Genomic DNA, 16,949 nt, shown 5'->3' with positions numbered 1-16,949 from the left:
CTTACAGTAGCCCACCACTGGAGGCACACCTCACCTCAACAATTTTTCAATTCTTAAACTGAGCTGGTAAACAATGTGATAGCTGATAAACTGATGATAAACAATCAGTGTCACAGTATGTCTATGTTACACAAAACAGAATAATGTAGTAATATACTAGGTCAGGTTAGCACATTAGGCTAATTGCACTTATAAATAAAAAGCTGTACAGCTTAGTCAACCTTTATACAAATGATCATAAAATGACCTATAGCACTTCAAGGACTACATAAATATCTTTTTATTGTTGGACATAATTTACATATGAAAGTATGGCACAAGTGACAGCATGAAATATTTTTTTTCTGACTAATATGATAAAATTACCTTTTTGATAGATTTTCAACCCTTTTTAAAAAGTAAGAAGAAAAATATACTTGTGAAGCAATTGCTCTTTTTATACAGGCAAAATTACAGTGTAACACAAATAATGTAGATTTGCAAAGTGAACATTTGGGGCAATACCATAAAATCATTTATGGTATGAACTGAAGTGACAGCCACATTTTATTGCCTGACTTATAAAACCTACAAATACAAAATCTGGGTTTATTGGTTTTTAAAGTCAACAAATTCAACAGCTTACTGTATAATACCCATTCAATATTAAACTGAGACTTAAGCATTTTAACTATGGTGCAGCTCACTAAAATTGAAGATTACAGAATTTGCCAAGCTGAAACGATAAGTCACCTACATCCTGATGCATTTTGCCTAATATTTAATTAGCACATATTTATAACCAATGGACACACTCATTTAAAATATTTGCTGTGTGAAACAAAACATTTGCCCTGAATGTTGTTTTACTTCATAATTGTTTTTTTATGTCAGCAGACGTGTTTTCATCCTGATGGTATGACATAAGAACACTTAAAAACATATAATTCACAAATGTATGCATTGTAAAAGGGGGGTAGTAAAATAAAAGAACCAAAAGCAGTCTGGATCCAAAGTAAGCTGTACTAGAAGCCGTGTCATTTACGCTTACTAGGTTGTATTCTGGGAGTTAAAAATTAAAAGGTCATGAAACTATTTGCTTTCTAGAATAAAGGTAGAACTTGTTTGGTGAACACTTTTCCAACAGTGAAATAAAACAAAATCAAGTAAACATTGTCATGTACACTACATGTAAATTTGAGTCCGGTCACCCATTTCATACAAACAGTCAAAATATGCAGGGATTTTCATTTTTCCCTTTGAAAAGTATTGAGAAAATATGACATTCAACAACTTAAAATATTTGCATGGGCCTTTACACAGTAGGATGGATTATCTGGGTTCTAGATCTACTGCTCTGGTTTTTATCACATTCATCCATCTTCATTAATCCTATTGAACATCCATTTATTGTAAATACTGTTGAACTGTTCCTGTGCATAATTAAGTGTGAATAACAAGAACTACAATATAATAACTGGTATTGATTTGAAGAGAAAGACGAAAAGAGTGTTAATTATGCATCGATCTAGCAGTGAAAGCTACATACTGTATTTTTCTGGCTGTGGCACTTGTGTGACTGCAATATTCAGCAGGATATTCAGTTTACATTCAGCATCAGTAGTACATAACCTGTTATCTCACGTTTCCTACAAGTACAATCACAGCCAATTTCTCTCCACCAACACCAAGCTGACAGTAGAGATATTATCATCAACAAGGAAAACACAGGTGAGTCTTTTTTTTTTGTTTTTGTTTTTTTTTAGTTACTTGCAGTGTGATTCTACACTAACGTTACAGAAAGTAATGTGTATTAACAGTATATTTAATGCATATCTGCCATAGTAGTCCAGTTGTTGCAACGAATAACACCGGAAAATATAATCAGCATATTTAACTGAAAATTAAATTTGGACATTTAGAAAATAAATATCACACACTCACAACCAACAGGAAATAATTATTGAAAAGAGCAATGATATTAACACTAATGGAAGTGTTTATATTTAAAAGGCACTTGGCTTTGTGCTGACAAATAATATCATGTCAATAAAATTCTGCCTATGTTGGTGGGGGATGTAAATTAATGTTAAGGTTTTACCCAGCATACACAACATTAAATGTGTACTCTGCTGAAATAGGAAACTGTCTTCCACCACAATTACAGACACAAATACTTAATTAAAAAAAACTCATCATTATTCTAACAGGCACATTTGCTCCTCTCTGAGCTTTCTGAGATGTCTGGGTTGCTGGGTCCATTAGCTCGTACAGTACCATCCGGAATCCATGACTTGTCGACGCATCGTTCCATCCTTTTCATGATGAGATCAAGCAGGACTTCCACAGCCTGGTTCACGTTCTGCCCATTTGCAGCACTCGTCTCAAAGTATGGGATTCTGCAGGGGGAAAAAAGTATAAAAGAAGGGATCTAGGATGACCACTGCCAATTAAGACTAAACAAAAATGTTTGGGTAAGATAATAAATGGTTTAGAGATACTTTATGATTTTCTCCCATCCTTTTTTATAAAGATAAAAATCTTTTAAATAGCTGCTTATACATCTTTTGAAACATTACTCAATTAGGACTAAATCTTGCATTTGTTGGGGACTATTTTCCGATGCAGATTAATACATATATGGTCAGGTGTGAAACGGATGCAATGTCATCCAGTGCAATGGCGTTGCTGCTGTGAGGGATAGAGTAAATTTAGTCATATAGTTAGAAAATTAGCAAACAGTCAATCAAGATGGGCTTATTGAAGAGGTCACAAAGAGGACAAGAAGTCACAGGGTGTGTCATGTTTAGAGGAATGCTTAAGATCACAGGAGGCGCTTTGTTGTTACAAGGCCCAAAGAAATGTAGTAGATAGTGGGTCCTGGGGTCACAAGATCTACAAGAAGGTGCAATAAAAGGGTTTTATTGCTTCACAACTGACATTGACGGACAACCTAAAAAGCGTGAAGAATGATGTCAACTGCGAGCTCCTGGTTTCTTCATTCATGTTTTGTGAGGGTGGTTCCTTTCTTAGGTTTGAGTATAAATAGAAGGGGTTTGAGAGATGCAAGTTAGAAGACACCAACATGCATGTGTTGTTCTCCATGCCGGCATGTATTAAACTGAGATGGTTCATCACGCTGAGTTCTGTCTACAATTTTTCCAAGATCTAGTAACAGTTGAATAAGGAAGAGGGAAAATTTCTATCACACGGCTTTATGCATTTACTGTAGAATAGGTTTTGGACAACAATGTTACCCTGTATTACAGGGAAAATACCTGTACAGCATTGGCTACTAGGGTTCATAATTTATACAAAATGAAACCTAAAATGGTACATTTTGAAAATGGAATAAAATAATTGTTCCAAAGAAAACCTAAAACTAAACATAACTAATAATGTTGCCAATGTTGAAAATAAAGACAACAAGACAAACCGTTGTTGTTACTGCTCTGTATACTGTTCCATTCAGGATTGATGATCTTAAGACCTTCATCACACTTGTCCCTGACATCTTTTATCCAACAGTAATCTAAGTATAAAGAGGTAGTAATGCTGCATTGTATAATTTTCTGTTACAAGTCCTGCATTTAAAATTACTTAATTAGAGAACAAGTTCATAAGCACAAAGTACCAAAAGTTAAAGTTATCATTATGCAGAATGAAGAAGAATGATTATTACCACATAAAGTTACACCTGTTTTAATTATTGTATATACTGCTGAGTAGTTTTTGATGCCTAGAAGAAACTCAAAAAATCTCATCTTATTATAATTTATTTATGCTGCCTTTTTCAACCTAAATTAGGAAACTAACCTTTGTAGTAACCGTTGGATACCTATAGTGGATTAAAAAGCACAACATCTCCTTCTGCAATGTAGTGGAGCTAAAGTACAGTTGGGTGCAAAAAAGTTGCATCCTGTGAGTTTAAAATTGGCAAAAATTTTTATGTCCATTGACATAACATTTTATGTAAATCAACTAGTTAGATTTTCATCAGTTTATTAAGTGGGGATGTAAACTTTTGCACTGATGTAGTTTTTATTATTTGTCTATAATTCTTTTATAACTGAGCATATATTTTTGTTTTTCAACTTTTGCTTCTGATGATAAGGAACACTTATGCTACTTAACTGTGCATTATTATAATTTAAATTGCATGGAAACCTAACCCTCAACCTAAAATAATAGTAATGCACACTTACCTAGTACAAAACAAATAATGACACGATTGTAGTAGCTGAATGTGCATTAAATGTATTAATGAATTAAATAAAAAATACATTTCAAAAAGAGCTTTACTCTTTTTGCCATTTCAAACCAGGGGGATGCAAACTTTTGCACCCAATTGTAAAAAGTATTTAGTATTAATTTTCTCTTTGTGCAAATTGTTGACGTTAGAAAAAAATAAAAAGAATATGCAGACAATCAATAATGTTAAAAACCACGAATCACAACAGTGCACATAGATATGGGGTGATGATACATTTGATACCGAGGTTAAGGTGTCTTTTAAAGACACTAAAAACATACCCATCCAGTACAACATTTGTGTTCTTTGGAAAGGTGGGTCTTATAGGGCCGGAGCAGGATATTTTATGAATGCACAAATATTTGCTTTTCAAGGAGGACCAGGCTAGTTTGACATTCTCCTGCACAGACCTGAGCAAACAATGCAGCCACTGCCTTCAAAACAAACGTGCAAGGGAGAGGTTCATGTACAGATGGATGAAAATTAAGACATACCCATATTTCTCTGCCAGCTCCCGGGCCTCTGTTTCACTGACCATCCTCTGATCTGACAGGTCACATTTGTTGCCACAGAGAATGATGTCTGGATTTTCGCAGTATGCATGAATCTGTAACTGACCTGAAAAGATTTTTTTTTTTATTATCTACAGTTAATAGTTTTATTTTGAAATTCCTTTACTTCTGAGAAAGATGTCCCCTTCATAGAAGCAATTCTTGTCAGAGTAAAAGACTTCATTCACATATCAATAACAATCAATTTAATATTATCAAATGCTCTGTGCGCTTATATGTCTTAATTAGAGTAATCCTGTACTGATTATGAATGTACAGAATCACCAGTTTTAACGAATGAAATTGATAATTAATAAAAATGAGTTAAGAGACATAGAGACATAAGAGACATATCAGATGACTTACTCATCCAGTTTCTGACATTAAGGAAACTTTGTTCATTTGTGAGGTCAAACAGGAGGAGGAAACCCATTGCATCTCTAAAGAAGGCTGTTGTCAAACTCCGAAACCTAAAATCATTAAAAAAAAAAGTAATTAAAACAATACCAATAATGAGAAATATTATTAAATGTGTTAAAAGGACACAGGTTTGAAACAGTGTTAATACTACAGGTACCTCTCCTGTCCTGCTGTGTCCCAGAGCTGCATGTGGATCTTCTGTCCTTTACCTGAAGATCCATCTGGACCTGTTGACTTGTAAACCTGAGTGGAAAAAAGACAACTGAGTTCAAAGTAACCAGATGTTCTCTGCGCGACAGTTAATTTATTTTTATTGTGCCAAAAACCAAAGCAAATAAAACCAAATCTCAATCCAGATTGGTCATCTTGTGGGATTATATTGATCAATTTTTGATATTTTTGCCTAGATGGTGTATATGAATCTTTGTCTTTTTATTAGAAGTGCTAAAAACCTTTCTGATAAAACCTTTAATAATAAAAACATAATAATGGGAAATAATGAACAATCAGTATCTTAACAAAGCCGTGTTAAAATCACTATAGACTATATTTCTACAGCTGGAGGTCATCAGCTTTAAAGGATTAATACTAAATAAATAGGAACACCACTCAGCTGTTTGCCAGTGGTATAAAGTGTTTATTCTTAAGGAGGGTACTGCCTGCGGTTCAGCATTTGTCATTACTCAGATTTCTGTCGCAACATTCATCAGTAGCCTTTTGTTAGGAGAGTATTACCAAATATTGTTGGAATGTATTTAAGCCCCTAATTAGGCAGCAGTAAATGCTAGCACACCTTAAAAGAAGGAAATATTAAATAGTAAATGGGAAGTGTAAAATCAATTTTTATGAATGAACAAAACAATTACAATGTCGAGAAATTTTACTCAAATGGCCTGAGCTCACCACTCTTTTTTCTCTGAAGTCTATTCCAACTGTAGTGATGAACTTGGAGTTAAATTTGCCATCTGTGTATTGGTAAAGGAAGCTTGTTTTTCCCACACCAGAGTCACCAAGGGCTAGGAATTTGATGAGGTAATCATAGTCCCCATCAGACATAGTGAGTCCTTAATTTCTGAAACACACAAAAAACAGCAAAATTAAGCGACACACACAAGAAAAAACTTTTATGTCCCACAAGTGATGAGATGGTGACATAAGAACTGGATACAAACCCACACACACACACAAATTTTATATAACTTGTATATATATAGCCGAGCTCGACGGATATATATATATATATATATATATATATATAGCCGAGCTTGACGGAAGGAAGAAATACCGCCCAAAAAGAAGGGGCGAGTAGAGAATTATCTCATACACACATTTGTCATTCTTTACATTTGAAGATGCTTTTCATGTTTATTCTAAGGCCGCCAGTCTTTATATTACTCTGCAGTAATAAATTTAATAAAAGCACAAAACAGACTGCCCAGCCACTCAGGGCCACCTTGGTGCCGTTCCCAAAAATGAAAAAAAAATAAAAAATAAAAAATGGGAGGGTTTTGGCAGGAGGGTCACCAAGCATAAAAATAACACATTTCGCTGTGGTGACCCCTGAAAGGACAAGCCGAAAGCCGTTGATCTTTGTCTAATCCTTGACTGTCATCACATGACCACAGGGGCACATTAACACATTGCCCTGTTGCCAACCAGTGGGGAAAACAAGTTCATCCTCATCTCTTTTGTCCCCTCCTGCATTTAGCCTCACCAGGAGGATTTTGGTGTGACAGTACCATGACTGCCACAGAAAATGTCAAGATTAGTGTGCTGTTTGTTTAAATCTTATCTTAACAAGAAAAACACCAGCCCTAACCTTTAAGATTGTCTGGACAATACAAAAATGTTGGCCTGGTACATTTACACTGTCTAGAGAGCCAAGATTTGCCAGGAGCAGAGCAGAATTGAGTCTCAAATCACTGCCTTATTTATCCATCCAATCATTCATTTACTGACTCATTGCTCTCTACACAACAATCACAGCTATACATTTCTGAATCATAACCAAATTATTTGTTGTGACCTTGGAGCACCAGAAAAGCCCAGGACTTTTCTGGAGCTCCAATTCTTACTCTAGACCTCTGAGCATGTTGAAGCTGCAATATTGTTCACGGGTTTTAGGCATTTGAGTTAAGGACGCTTTCAAAAATAATGCCAAGAATCATGGTTATTTATCAATGGCCAATCAATCAACAAAATTACATTTATATTTTGGTGTGACCTTGTGTTGTCAGCATGTGTAAAAAGAAACTGCCATAGATAACTCAGTCAGTGTGTCTCTTCATGTAATCACAGACCAACACCATGATGTTAAGATCAGGGATTTACAGTATGGGAGCTATAGCATCAACTGTGGGGCTTCTTGTCTTTGTGGCCAAAGATAGTTCTTTTTGACTATTTTGGCCTAATTCAGAAGGAAATGGAGACAATTGTGAAATCCAGGGATCATCTCTTTGATAGAGAAGAATTTAAAACGGAGTACATTTACTTACAGCCCAAGTAACACGTAAGTGGGTGTGGGTGTGTGTGTGTGTGTGTGTGTGTGTGTGTGTGTGTGTGTGTGTGTACTATGGGTGTGTAGGGGCGTTAACAACTGTTTCTCAAGTTCCTGGAGATTATTTAGACCATGTGTCTTATATCGTGTAGAATAAACAACAGAGTTTTTCTACAGAGTCAGTGTGGTGCAGATTGGAGGGAGAGATTCCTTTTGTTTGTTTGTCTGGTTCTGTCAACCTCACACCGGTCAACAATATAAAGCATTCAGCCTTTTGTCTTGTCTGCTGTCTTTCAAGTCCAACTGGTCTATTTACCGGTATACAATCAACATTAATTGACAGTACTGGGTGTCATGTCTGTACATGTGTACTCAGTCTTATGCACGTTGACATTGAGCAAACTGTCCTACTACAGATGACAATCCTAAAATTTATGTAACCACACTGACACATCAAATCCATAACCCAGGAAGGAGAGAACCAAAACAACACAATAATTGACTTTTAGCATGTCATTTAATCATTAATATCTACTTAAGTGTTTTTTAAGCACAAATTGTGAATAAATATCAAATATTTTCAAATTTGATTTGAAACTGATCTTTGTTATGTGTTTGGCTTTTGATCAAATAAAACATTTGAAGAGGTCACTCTCAGCTCCAGAAAACAGTGCATCTTTTTTGAAAAACAAACTAAAAGATTACACAAAAAACTGTAATCAGCATTTTAATCTAAAATATAACAAGTACTGTCAGTTGCATACTTTCTGTATGAGCTTTTATGCAATACGTTGCTCTAATGCTCTGGTAAATTACAACATGCAGCAAATGCTGCAACTGTTTTTGATGCAATCAGTTTCATTTATCTACAATCTAAGAAACCGGTTAAAATCTGACACATGTACCAACCAGCAACAAATGTGGGCTTGGCTTATCATATATACAGTTGGGTGCAAAGGTTTGCATCCCCTTATTTTGAAATGGCAAAAAGACTAAAAATAATACGCTGTCAATGTCAATTTAAGGGGATAAAAAAAAAATAAGGAAAATTACATTAGTGCAAATGTTTGCAACCAACTGTGAACCATGCATAATTATTAAGAAACCCTATGCTGCATTAGTTGCTTGACATTCTTTTTCTGCATTTTGTGACAAATGTTCAAAGTTCAGGTTCACCTTCATTAGGATTATACAGTAAGTGCTGGCAAGAGGACTACATAACCTAACAAGTAAAGTAAGAAGTTAAGTGGCTAAGTACTACACTTATTTTCTTACACAAGAGAAAGAAGCACACTGTGTTATCTACTAGATGTAACATTTTCATTTGTAACGGTAGACTAAATCGGGTTAAATCAGTCAAAGAAATATAAAGAACAGATGTCTCATATGACCACTGTGTACAAAAGTGTTCAGATGAGTCTTACATTCTTTCATTGTAACCCCACAGAGGCTTTCATCTGAGGCCATAAGCAGCTTAACGTCTTGTGCAAAAATCAGGACCCACGATAAATGCACCATGACAGAAATGGCTTCTACAGGCACTCATGTGCGTTAAACACCCAAAAAATAAAACTATGAAGTCCACTCGAGAACATGTAGTGGCTGAAGAAGTAAATCTTTTAAAGACTTTATGATGTTTGAAAGACCCAGGTCTTTCCACCAGGGTAGCTGGAATTTGGACTGAAAGCTTAGGCCAACTCAGCCATAATGAAATACCAACGACACATTCAGCACACATTTTTACATTATTACATATATTACATTATTAGTTACATTACACTATTTTCAATAATATCCCTGAATTTATACCACTTTGATTTCTAATCATATTAATGATAATGTTCTTCTGTTTTAAAATATTGTTTAGAAAGCTGCCTTTTTATTTCCTTTTAAAGGGAAAGGGCAGCTATTAATCCACAGTTAGAAGACCCCAGTCTCTTCCCAATGTTAACAAAAACAATAGGATGTAGGATTTGGTTCATCACACGTTTGCTAAGCTCTAGGCCCAACCCTGTAAACACAAACTATAAACTAGGGTTCCTCAGATCAAAACATGCATCCCTCTACAGTCACACGTGAGAAGACAGCTAATTAGCTTAAAACTCACAACTTCCTGCCACAGCATCTTTCATCACACCACGTCCTTTTTCCACCAGACCTGCTGGTATATGTATATAAGCATATGCAGTTAGCCGTTTATCCCTAAGTGTGACTCACTATATTTATACTATGTCACACTATTACTATATACAACCCTAACAAAAAAACCTGAGTCAGAACATGAATTTTGTTTCAGTAAAAACAGGTCACAGAAACAAAACCACACAGTGGGAGATGCAGATTGTGACAGCAAATGTCTGCACATTATTATCAGATGAATCAGATGACTTAGCACTGAGCCGTATCAGAAACAAGAAACAGTATCTATTCTAAAGAACAGAACGTAAATATACAAGCCCAACAGTGTGCTGAGTATATGAAGCTGGACTAAATCTAAAATTGCAAAGCCATTTTATGCCACCAGGCACTTTCCAGTCCTACCAAAGCTGTTAAAAGGAATCCAGGTCTGATGGCCGGTATGACTGTTTTAGGCAAGAAAACACTGAGTGCAGTAAGAGATCACAAAGGGAAAACAATTCTGTCCTATTACTGCCTTAAATAAACTTTTCTGAAACAATAATCGACTAACAATGGATGTAGTCCTCTCCAAATAAAACATGATAATGCTGGCTTCACATCTGGCTGGCTTCACGGGCAGAACATAGTTATAAAAACACAGAAGGTTGGCAGGAACTCATCAGTCTTCTTTGCACAAACATCCAAATCCTGAACAACAACATTCAGGTGTGAATTGCAGCCTGTGGTTAAGTGGTCTGCTGTTTGCCACAATAATATGCCAACTGTCCTTACGTTTTGCATAAGAATTTATAAAAGAAGCAATTTCAGAGATAAGGAAAAATAACAACAGTCATAACCTTGAAGAGACAACAAATGAGTTCCTGTCTCAGTACAAAATTAGCACACATAATACAGTGCTGACCTTCAGTGGAAGGGGTGGCCTGTGATTCAGGAGGTGGAGCAGCATTACCCATCAAACACAGGGTTGGTAGATTGATCGGTACACGTGTTGAAGCATCCTGGACAGATCATCAGTCTATCACACGGCCAAAACTATCCCCACAATCACATTCACTAGTTAACCTAACATGCGTATGTTTGGTGTGTCGAAAAATACGAGCTGAAAAATGCAAAACCACTATCAACTTTGTTTCTGCTGTTATGAACTAACACTTTGTTTCTCTTAAATGCAAGTATGTCACTTTAAACAACTGGCATATTGAAACTATAGGGAGCTAATAATAATAATAATCATCATCCATCCATTATCTGTCACCACTTATCCTATTTGGGTCATGGGGGGGAGCTGCAGCCTATCCCAGCTGTCATCGGGCGAGAGGCGGGGTACACCCTGGACATTTTGTGTATTTATTTGTTTTGACCCTTGCCATCACCCATGCCTTGAGCTGAAATAGAAAAATGTCTGTTTTGATATAAAGAAAAATGTGTACAATGACTAAAAAAGAAAACACTGGATGCTGGTATTATCTTAAAAAAACATAATACGCCCTTATGTGTTAACAGATTACACCCTGCAGACGGGGTTTTTACGAGAACACAGGGTTATAACATGTTGAACCTGTGATCTACTGGCAGCAGGAGATGTGTTATGTGTTTTAATGTTTTTAATAACTGTTAGACTGGTTATGTTATCATTTACATTGTTTTACATTGTGTCTTATAAGTTACAGCATAACTAAGACATTAGTAAGATATTATTGTTACTTCATGTTATGGCTGTTAATCTTTGCATTTTTCCTGCAGTGGGAGTGGAGGTAGTAGCCCTGATTGCCAAGCATATCCTACCGCCCATGCGCACCAGCAAACAAAAAGCTGTTTTAATCATTTGTCAGGGAGAAGTGGAAGACCCACCCTGGGCAGTTATCGAACACAGAGGCCGACAGCCCCTTAGAAAGATCCAGTCATGCACATAGCATGAATTTCAGCTAAACTACACAGGATGGAAAAGGTGCAACGCAGAATAAAATCTAATCATTAGATATGAGCACAAGGTGCTTCAAAATTTCTGGCTGTGGAGCTGTTTACTGTCTAGTCATTAAAATACCTTGTGAGACTTTATCGGCAGTGAAGCGGAGCAGCAAAAGTAGCCACAGGCACGTTAACCCTGTCCCTATGCTGAGACACAAACACTCAAAGTGGACTAAACGAGCAAATAGAAAATCTAATGATCCTCAGCTGGTCATCATGTGGCTGTCACTGGTGGTCAGAAAACTGGCAAGAAATAAAAACTCTTTGAACCCAACACCGTCCTGCCAAGAGAATCAAATGGGCTGCTAACTTCCCAGCCTCCTCTCAAATATACCTCTCTAAATATATCAAAGACTACATGCTTTAAAACACAAAGTACAGTATTGTACTGCTAATTAACAGAGGTCTTGATTAGTGAAATGCCACAGTTGTGGTTGTATTGTCACTGCCTCATACTGCAAACCCCATGTTTGGCATCCTGACAAACCAAATGCCCCTTGGGACTGATACCACCGGCCTTTAAACCATCACTGAACATCATCTTACTGATTATCTCAGGCTGCCACGTGTTACATAGTCTACACAGAAAATCCAGGTTAAGGGGGTCAGAACTTTCAATCAGTTCAACTTGCGGCAGCAGGTCAGTTAACAAAACATGCTTTGTCAGCTTATGCTTTAAGTTAGTCAAATCAAAACGATGTCATCCAAAGTCAACCTTAATAATTTGACTTTTCCTTAGCTGAGTTTTCTAGAATTTTTTTTCCTTCTTCACTTTTAACCTTAATATGGATTCAGCCAATAAAACTGATCTGGATGCCAGCTTCCCAGCTTCCTGTCAGACACATCGCAGCCTAACAGCAGGATGTGTCCAAACCCGCTTAAACATTGTGATAAAGGTTAATATGAGCTTATTTATCCGCGAGCAAACAGGGTTTTTTTCCCCAGTAACTAATCGAGTAAATGTGGATAAAGCTAGTAACTCTGAGAGGAGGACAATGCAGGTTCACAACTGTTTCTCAGCGGTCTGTCTAACTAGCAGAGGGGGAATTCAACAAGCAGACCCCTGGACAGTCTGTTAGTAACAAACGGAAAACAATCAACTGGATTAAAGTTAGAAAAGTTTCCAGTCTCTTGCTAACTGCTGACAGATGCTACAGGCTGATTTCTTCGACTGACATTTCCTGAAAACACGCTGAACTAAGTTTTACTCACCGGCCCCCGGGGCGTAACTGCGCCGCAGTGTCCTGATGTTTGAAAAGTAGATGGAATGTAAATCGACTGCTGAAGACTTCACCAAAGTTCAAGAAGGGACGACTTTACTTTCTCCGTCGCCTCTGGGCCATTAGTTGACACGAAAGCTGCTTCACCGAACACCAGCTTCACTTTCCGTAGGTGTCGAGCAGTGGAGAAACAGCTCCTCCCCACGGAGCTCGCGGTAGTTGGGTTACTCACAGCTATTAGCTAACTGAACGGAAGGGTCGTTACAACACACTGACAGCCGTTACCAGTCTCAGCTGACAAATGTACTTTACTGGGCTATTTTAATGACTTTGCACTTGAAACAAAAATATTCCACTCTTTATTCCACTGTTTACACTTTTTTAGACAGCCGGGTACAAGTGTGAAGCAGTGGTGGGTGAAGTGTTCAGATCCTTCATACTTAACTTAAAGGGTGAGTTCATCAAGTTTTAACCTGCTTCCCATAGTTCTAGTTTGGAGACTAGATGTTTATGAATGATACCAAACTTGCCTCTGCCTTCTGAATATTAAATACTTCTCGTCTTCTACCTAGGAAACTCAAGATGATGTCACTACTGATGACCTCATCTGGTTGCTATGCTACAGAGGTTATATGGTGCATTCAATTTGAGACAGAAATTCGGAACTCCTTTGCTGGATTGGCCCCTGATCATAATGTCAGGGGACCCTCAATGACACTCAAGGTCAAGATGGCTGCTTAACACATCAACTGTAGTAATATACTGTTTATTAGCACTTTAATTACTTGTGTCTCATAAAACAGCAGCCTTCCATCTGTGGACATGCTGCTACAGTGTTTTTATGAACAAAGGTACAATGTAATGCAAACTGGTTCTTGCTAGCAATGGTTAACCTGGCTACACATGGTGTTATTGCGGTTAATCTGGCTGGTTTACTGGACCATGGTCAACTTGAGTGTGATGCGCTTCCAAGCCCTGACCTCCGACCTACATGGTTAACAGCACCACTACTCTTAGTTAAGATCCTCTTAGTTCCTCCAGAAGACATCATTTGAATTACAAAACACCTTCATGTGATATAATCTGGAATTTTTCCATCTAAAAGCTGATAATTGTTTTTTATGGGAAAGGAAGTTCACTATTTACATACAGCTAGAACTATCGAGAGTAAGTTGAAAATCTGTGGTGTCCTTTTAAGCAGCGGTGGCAGAAATACCAAACACATAACGTACACACCAAGTAACCTAAAAAGGAATCCTCTACAAGTATCACTCAAAATACTTTTCATTATTTGAAGTACTAAGATCACATTTAAACATTAGAGAAGTTGTTTCTCTGGGTGTCAAACAAACTCACTATTAAAAACCAATGTTTACACTAATGCTAATGCGCTTGATGCCATAGGTGTAAAGAATCTATTGGTCCACATTTGTTCAACATGTGGCTCATAAATAAGGTTACAGAACTAAGCAAAATAATTTCAAGTTTGGTAGTTAAGTGTAAAAAGTGACACACTATTTTCCATGTACCTTTTCTTTTTAAATCAGATAGAATTTTAGTTTCTAAGTAGTCAAAATATTTTATTCTGTACATTTACAATTACACAGATGAATCCAAAGAAACATGACTTTATTCATATTGATCTTGTCAATTATCCTCCAGCTCTGACAGTCCAGCAGCCTCCGATGTAGTTCTTCTGCCTAGTCTGTGAATTTTATTTTAACAGAAAAATTAATTATTTCTGTCTCTCACATTCTCTTCCTTTGGCACATCCTGGTGTTGATGACCCAAGGCCTTTGACAGTGGCTCAAAATAGGGTCTGTAGATATAAAAACCACCAGCAACTCCAAGCAATGTGGCAAAGGCCATCTGTGTCAAAGGTATTCTTCGTCGAAACATGACACGAAGGATCCTGAAATAACAATAATGTGATGTTACACAAACAGGTCATATACACGCTTCATTCGACACAAGCTACTGTACTGCTGGTTTTGCTGAGACCACCACAAAGTATGTTTTGCATCCAGTGCAAAACATACTTTGTCAAATGTCTTTGTCAATGTCAAAATACAGGGCGGGGTACTTCCTTTACATTATTATCCACCCTGAAGTTCTGGTGTCAAAAAAAAAAAAAAAAAAAATCTTAATCTTTTAGGAAGAGCATTCACAGGGCTCTTTTTTTTCCTCTTGTTCAGACAAAACGTCCCAGAGGACCTTTAATATATAGCACCTGTTGACTTCTAGACATCTCCAAGTGTGAATTAACTACACGGTCATGTAAACCCTGCACACTGCTGAACAGACATAGTTGTACTATCAACATGAATTAGTGAACCATTATCAGCAGATCTTAAAACTTTATAAAAATAGTCAGTGTCAGGTGGATTCCCATGTTTTACCATGCTAAGAGAAACTGTTTCATTTCATTATAAAAATGAATCCAAAATACCAGTCCGATGAGGTCGGAAGCTGAAAACTGAACAATGATCCTTTCCCTTATGCTTTCTAATATGCACTGAGTCTATCCATGTAAATCTTACAGGAATTCCTGTTTTGACGTAAAACTGCAGTGATTCATTTTTAAAATTTGTTAATTAATCTTTGTTTTCAATTGTAGTCCATTAACAAAGAAATCCTGTTTCAGCAGCTCAAATAAAAACATGCTTTTCCATTTTTTACATAATTACAGAATGATTTCCTCTGTGTTTGCACTGTTGACCAGACAAAACATGTGAAGATGTTGTCTGACATAGACACGCTTCATTATTTTCTAACATTGTATTGTTATTATTTGCTCGATTAAACAAAATATAGGTATGTTATGCTAATGGAAATCAAGCTGATGTGTTGAAGCACTGATAAACTATACACAAATTTCTTGGCAGGTATGACAGGTATCATCACTCATCAGACATTAATAAAATGCACCATGATAGATAATAATAATGGAGTTAGGAAACGTACAATCAAAGATAATCGCTGTACAATTTAACATTAGCATTATTTTGAAAACTGTAGACCGGATAAAAAAACAAAACAAAGTAACTGGTAACTTGACTCTTTCCTGCCAGTTCAGCTAATTCTCCAACAAATCTAACGTTATTCCTGCTTCAGAACATGATTATTTCGATTATTTTACAATCCGTAACTCACCAAGGAAACTGCTTGCTTGAAGTAATTACCAAACACAGTCAGACGAAGCACACGGAGGTAAAAGTACAAGTTACAACCAACACATCACCGCTGACCTGCTGCCAGGCAGGTTCTTTCTCTGAAGAAGTAGAAGAACAACCGAGCTCCAGGTCGCCCCCTGGCGGTTTCACATGACTTGGCATTATTAGAAAATGTCTTTGTTTTTTTAAATCGAAACAGCAAATCAAGACAAATAGAGTCAGTTTCTAATAAGACTACATTATTTATTAAAAATAAGGTTTTTGGAGTAGTTGTCTCCTTGAATCTAAATTTGCAGCCTTTCTGTGTGGAGTTTGCAGGTTCTCTCCCTGCCTGCGTGGGTTTCCTCCCACAGACAAAAGACATGCATGTTAGGGTAAATGTGCTGTAGGTGTGAATGGTTGTCTGACTGTGTATGTATCTTTGTGTTGGCCCTGAGACATGTCCAGGGTGGACCTCCCACTGAAAGCCCGGATAAGCTTCCCACCCCCTACCACCTATACACAAGACAAGCGGTTACAGATAATGGTTGAGTGAGTCAATTGGATGCCCAGAAAAATCTATTTCTTATTATAGTATTTATAGTGTACTTTTGTTCATAAAGTACATTTTAGAGCATGTACTTACTTCTTTTATGTGTTGGGAGTACTGTTTCACGAAATGTATTGATAGTAACTGGACCTTTATCCAAAAGGTGGCGGTAGTACACCCTAAAGGAATTTGCAAACAGTCAATAAACACCAGAAGAAGAA

At 36.9% G+C, this 16,949-nt stretch overlaps 2 protein-coding genes across 3 annotated transcripts; both read right to left on the bottom strand.

Moving 5' to 3' along the window:
* Positions 1-263: 263 nt before the first annotated feature.
* rab27a (RAB27A, member RAS oncogene family) lies at positions 264-13,332 on the bottom strand. 2 transcript variants are annotated; one of them, XM_067486210.1, is made up of 7 exons: positions 13,019-13,332; positions 10,740-11,223; positions 6,106-6,274; positions 5,360-5,445; positions 5,149-5,252; positions 4,726-4,849; positions 264-2,378 (listed from the first exon to the last, which is right to left on the bottom strand). In XM_067486210.1, the coding sequence occupies exons 3-7, from the start codon at positions 6,256-6,258 to the stop codon at positions 2,183-2,185; spliced, it is 663 nt and encodes a 220-aa protein (XP_067342311.1). In that variant the 5' UTR covers positions 6,259-6,274; positions 10,740-11,223; positions 13,019-13,332; the 3' UTR covers positions 264-2,182. The 2 variants fall into 2 exon arrangements, with proteins under 2 accessions (XP_067342311.1, XP_067342301.1); XM_067486200.1 differs by lacking the exon at positions 10,740-11,223.
* Positions 13,333-14,579: 1,247 nt separating this feature from the next.
* Positions 14,580-16,329, bottom strand: LOC137104666 (protein PIGBOS1). The gene is made up of 2 exons (XM_067486222.1): positions 16,180-16,329; positions 14,580-14,938 (listed from the first exon to the last, which is right to left on the bottom strand). Exon 2 carries the CDS (start codon positions 14,923-14,925, stop codon positions 14,758-14,760), a length of 168 nt encoding a protein of 55 aa, XP_067342323.1. The 5' UTR covers positions 14,926-14,938; positions 16,180-16,329; the 3' UTR covers positions 14,580-14,757.
* Positions 16,330-16,949: the final 620 nt, after the last annotated feature.

The sequence above is a fragment of the Channa argus genome, chromosome 2, assembly GCF_033026475.1.
Source record: "Channa argus isolate prfri chromosome 2, Channa argus male v1.0, whole genome shotgun sequence".
Taxonomy (NCBI): Eukaryota; Metazoa; Chordata; class Actinopteri; order Anabantiformes; family Channidae; genus Channa; species Channa argus.
Note: the sequence above shows the minus strand (reverse complement) of the source record. Positions and strands in the feature narration are given on the sequence as shown.

What these genes read in the sequence shown, in the direction of transcription:
- rab27a (XM_067486210.1), bottom strand. Translation starts at nt 6,258, where the DNA reads ATGTCTGATGGGGACTATGATTACCTCATCAAATTCCTAGCCCTTGGT. An exon ending in ACTTCAGAGAAAAAAGAGTG is followed by an intron (nt 5,446 to 6,105) that starts GTGAGCTCAGGC and finishes TTTTCCACTCAG; the next exon opens with GTTTACAAGTCAACAGGTCC. An exon ending in GAGCTGGCAGAGAAATATGG is followed by an intron (nt 2,379 to 4,725) that starts GTATGTCTTAAT and finishes TTCCCCCTGCAG; the next exon opens with AATCCCATACTTTGAGACGA.
- LOC137104666 (XM_067486222.1), bottom strand. Translation starts at nt 14,925, where the DNA reads ATGTTTCGACGAAGAATACCTTTGACACAGATGGCCTTTGCCACATTG.